Source organism: Pyrgilauda ruficollis, unplaced genomic scaffold (genome assembly GCF_017590135.1).
Source record: "Pyrgilauda ruficollis isolate IOZ18807 unplaced genomic scaffold, ASM1759013v1 scaffold28, whole genome shotgun sequence".
Lineage (NCBI taxonomy): Eukaryota > Metazoa > Chordata > Aves > Passeriformes > Passeridae > Pyrgilauda > Pyrgilauda ruficollis.
In genome coordinates, this window is record NW_024524155.1 from 3,361,927 (window position 1) to 3,366,815 (window position 4,889).

The following is a 4,889-nucleotide window of genomic DNA, read 5'->3' on the forward strand; positions in this document are numbered from 1 at the left end:
CTGCTGGGTTTTTTTCAGGTTTTCCCCTCTTTCCTCCATTTGCCTCACTGGAAAGGACAAAGTTCACACTAGGTTTGTTTGCATTTTCTAGCTAGCATGAGGCCTGTGTATTTACTTTGCCTGTTGATCACTTAACAGGTATTACACTGCTCCCCTATCTCCTGAAAATGCCAATGTCACACAGAATTGTTAATTATACAAAGAATCACATATAATCATTGCCAAAAAGAAAGCATTCACTTCATCACTTAAAGGAAGCTTCCTTGCCTGAAAACACAATAAAGCCCTTGAACAGCTCATCAATTCAAGTTATGAAAAGCCAATGCCTAAATGGGGTAGCAACCCACCAGCTGCAACACCAACTGTAGAAGCTGTTATTTCATGCTACCCTTTTCTTACTCTGTTCAGTTACAATCCTGCCTTACCATGAGCTTGTGGCTAATGTCAAACTTTGACAACCACTCCTAAAATCAACTAAAATTATTAACTATGGGATGCTGGGCGGGTTTTTTTTTTAATTTTTTTTTTTTTTTTTTTTTTTTTTTTTTTTTTTTTTTTTTTTTTTTTGTGTGTGTGAAGAGAAGGCTTCATTTTAAATCTCAAGCCTTACTAAATTGCACAGGCAATGTATGCATCCTGTATTGCAAACAGCTTGCAGCTGGAGAGCTGGTGGGGGGGAGGAGAAGGGAGGAGGAAATGAGATGCAGGAACAGTAAATAGAAAATGCTTAGTCAGCAACCGTTACTGCAACATTAAAGGTGAAATGTAAATAGGCACAGTGCCAAGATTTAAGTAAGTTTGATAACACCATCAACATCATCATCTTACTACATATTAGTGGAAATGTGCATACAAGTGCCACAATTATCACATCGAACTGCATTGGTATAATGGAGACCTTTAAAAAGCCAACATGGCTTGTGCACACTGCCTAAGCTTAGAGAAAAATAAAACTTGCTACTCAAGAAGTATTAATATCAATTGAATTTATTACAATTTACTAAGCTCCAAGGCACATTACAGTGTTCTGTTAACTACAGAAATGTATAAAGGACAAACAGAGCATGTTTCTCATGTACAGCATTTTGCTCTACTGTTCAAAAGCATCCGTGCATCAATAAAAGCAAAAACAAAAAACACATGAAGATTAAAAAACGTTCAGATCAATAGAAACAAACTGAAACATTTTCCTTACAAACTTGCAACAAAAAACACCCTCCCCCCACAGCCACCCCACCGTTTTGCAACAAAAAAACAAAAACAAAACAAAAAAAAAACAAAAACGAAAAAAAAAAAGGTGAAAGACTAACACTCAGGGCTTGTAAAACGTAAGCTGTCACCATTTTTGTAGCAATTTTTTAGGCATCAACACTGGCCTTGGCAAAAAAAATTTTTTTTTGTCTTTTGTGTTTTTCTTCTTCTTTCAGAGAAGTGCATACATTTACAAAAATACACACCAGCAGCAGGTAATCGCTAAGGGCTATTAACTTTGTACCTAGCCAACACACTGCCAAAGAAATGAGAACAGGTATTATGTAGTAACCAAACAATATTATATTCTGTTTAACAAAAACCAGCTCTATCCTTCAAATGAAGAAGAGTACATACCTTTGTTTCAAAATATAGAAACATACGACGAAAATAATGTCTATACATAAGACTAACTTTTGCAGTTTGTTATATTCACAATTCTACATCTTCAGGAGTCTGAAGGGATTGGATTTCTTACTCAAGGGTCTCTCTCCTTTTTCACTTTAACGTCCCCAGCTAAAATGGTCGCAATCTCGCCCTGCATAAATGCCCAAGGCACATTGGAACCGACTAGGGGGCATTTCTCTCCACTGGGGCAGTAGACTTCACCAGTCGCCCCTTGGGCCTTGATGCTCTCTCTGGAACAAGGGAAGCAGAACTTGTGGCTGGGCACAGAGGGGCACTGAACAAAGTGGGTGTCCTCCAAGCGTTCGTGGCAAATGGTGCAGCACAGGGGCCCGCTGTTGGCCATGGGGGAGTCCGGAATGTTTTGGGGGTGCACTTGGTCCATGGCAGGGTGGGTGCTAGGGGGAGGAGGGGCCACTTGCAGGTTCATGTCCCCGTTGCGGGAGGCCAGACGGCGCTGGCCCGGCACCGAGGCCGGCGACACGGGGCTGCTGCTGTTCCTGCGGGTGGACGTGGTGGAGTGCACCGAGCTGCCGTCCTTGGGCGAGTGGGCATTGCCCAGCGTGTCGGCCACCGACATGAGCGCGGCCATGGGGGACTGTCCGTTCTGGGGGGCGGACTCGGGTGGCGTGGTCCGGTTGGAGTGAGGCCCGAGGGGCGGCGGCGGCGGGGGGCCCCCGCCGTGCACCGCCCCGAAGCCCCCGGCCGACATGGTGAGCTTGAGCGCTTCGCTCTGGCTGGCCATCCACTGCTGCCGCTGCTGCTCGTCGCTGAGCTTCAGAGCCCCCTCGGCCGAGTCCGAGGGTTCAGGAGAGGCTTTCCTCTTGCGCATCGCCCCGCCACCGCCGCCGCCGCCGCCACCGCCAGGTCCCCTAGAGGCGGCAGCCGTGCCCTGCGCCCCGCCGGCCCCGGCCCCCGGCCGCGGGAGACTCACCAGCGCCGTGGGCAGCATGGGGCAGCTGGCGTCCAGGTAGGGCTGCGGCAGCATGTCGGCGCCCACCAACTCCTTGAAGAAGCGCACAGACTCGGGCAGCAGGTCTCCCAGGAGCCGCCAGTCGCCAGAGCCGTGCTTCTTCTCGTACTCCAGGTACTTGAAGCCCGAGGAGAGGCCGCGGCCGAAGTCCTTCATACAGTCCTGATACATCTGCTTGGCCACGCCGGAGGCGCTGGAGAAGACGGTGCCCGAGCCGCTAGGGTACTCGATGAAGAGCTTCAGCTCATAGTCCATGCCCGGCTTGGAGACGGCGTCGAAGGCAAAGACGCGGCCCAGCAGGGCGTGATCCTTCTTGAAGCGCACCTCGTAGGGGGTGCAGCCGGCCAGAGTGAGCAGCGTGTCCCTCACGATCTTGGGCTTGCTGGCCCACTCCTCTGCCCGATTCCGCAAACTCTCGCTGAGCTCGGCCAGCGCCTCTGCGTTGCGCTGCTTCTCCTTCAGCTCCCGCTCTTGGTCACTGCTGGATACCGAGCCCGGCCGCTTGCCGCAGGCCTCGGAGGACGAGCCGCCGCCACCCCCGGCACCACCGCCGCAGGTGCCCCCTTGGGAAGAGGCGGAGGGAGCGGGGGGACCCCCGCCGCCGCGGCCACTCAGGCCCCCGTGCGGTGGAGGCAGCGCCACGCCGGAGGCAGCGGGGCCGTTCAGCAGCGTCTGCGGCAGCAGGTTGGGGGGCACATTCATCTGAGCGCCGGCGGCCCCCGGGGGCAGGCCAGACACGAGCCCCCCGTGCGCGCCGCGACGAGAGGAGGAAGAGGAGGAGGAGGAGTTGGGGCTTTGCCGGTTCAGCTCCGGTGGCCCGTCCTCAGGCTGCTTGGGGAAGCCATTGGGCCCCCCCAGTCCGTTGGGCAGGCGGGCGCCATGGCTGCTGCCCAGGCTGCCCGGCGGCGGGGGGTACTCGAAGCGGCTGCGCTGCTCCGCCGCGGCGGCGCTGAGCCCGTAGCGGTCCAGGCTGGACTGGGTCAGCCCCGCTGAGGCCGCCTTGGAGGTGGCATCCACATGGTTGAGCTGCTGCTGGGCCGCCGCCGCCGCCGCTTCTTTGGCGGAGAGCGTCACTGCCTTTACGCCGACCGGCGGCGGGGGGCCCGGGGAGCGACCGTCCTGGAAGCAGCCGTGCGCCCGCTTCAACTGCCGGGCCGTCTCGATCACGAACTCGATGCGGTCGGCGCCCTCATAATTAACGCAGCCCCGGCAGACGGGCTCCGTGAAGTCCCAGATCATAGCCCAGGGCATGCGGGGCAGATCGCATAGGTAGCATGACTGCCTCCGCGACGAGGACACCTGCGCGGCGGACATGGTGCTGCTGGCTGGGGAGCTGCTGCCGCTGCCGCCGGGGTAGGGGCTGGCTCAGTCTTCCCCCCCGGGTTGCAGGGGGGGGGTGGGTGGCTCTCCGTACCTGATCCTGTTGCCCGTTTCAGCAAGGGGGATAGTCTGCTTTTAGTTCGCTCCTGCTGCCGGAGATGGCTTCCTCTACCTGGTCCTGCCGCTGCTGCCCCGGTGGGGTGGGAAACGATTCCACTGCTCCTCCGGGGGGCTGGGTGGGTGGGGGTCGCTTTCTAGCCGCTTCTGTTTCCCTGCGCTCTCTAGCTCTCCGCTTGCTGCTGCTCCTCCTCCGGGAGGAGGCGGAGGTGCACGGAGGAAGATGGGGGGGGTCACCTTCCACCCGCCATGGCTGCCTCGTGAGCTTGCAGTTCGGTACGTGCTGATCCACCGCCGTGAGCAAGACAGGGGCACCCGCACGGAGCTGCTCGGTCCCGGCAGCGGCGGCTTCCCTGAGCGCTGGCGGAGCTGTGGCAGTCCGGGAGCAGCAGCGGCGGCGGCAGCAGCGTGGCGAGCGGCGCCGCCTGCTCCTCACTCACATCCTCGCCGCTACTCGCAGTCCGAGCGCGGGGTGCTGCGCGCCGCCGCGTGTGGCTGCGCGCCCCCTCCGCCGCGCCGCGCTCCCCCCGCGCCGCGACGCCCCTCCCCTTCTCCGCGCCGTGCTCCCGGCTCGGCTGCACCCGGGCGGGGCCCCGCGTCACCGCCGAGCGCCCGCGCCCCGCTCCCCCCCCCCCGGCCGCCGGCGCGGAGCCCACTTGTTGCGCGGGGCGCGCATGCCCGGCGCGCTGCCCGCGCCCTCCCCGGCGCGGCCGCAGCTGGAGCGCGGCGGGGCGCGGGCAGCCTGCGCTGCCGGCTATGTTTGGAAACTTGAACGCCAGATCGCGCCCTCACCCTCCTCCCCGGCCGCACTGCTGGCCCCCCG

At 58.2% G+C, this 4,889-nt stretch overlaps 1 protein-coding gene across 1 annotated transcript; it reads right to left on the minus strand.

Annotated features, from left to right (window-relative positions):
- Positions 1-969: 969 nt before the first annotated feature.
- On the minus strand, positions 970-4,678 carry IRF2BPL (interferon regulatory factor 2 binding protein like). Its single transcript, XM_041471884.1, has one exon. It carries the CDS (start codon positions 3,941-3,943, stop codon positions 1,730-1,732), a length of 2,214 nt encoding a protein of 737 aa, XP_041327818.1. The 5' UTR covers positions 3,944-4,678; the 3' UTR covers positions 970-1,729.
- Between the last annotated feature and the right edge of the window lie 211 nt (positions 4,679-4,889).

Excerpts from the sequence above, each read along its gene's own strand:
- IRF2BPL (XM_041471884.1), bottom strand. The coding sequence starts at position 3,943 with ATGTCCGCCGCGCAGGTGTCCTCGTCGCGGAGGCAGTCATGCTACCTA.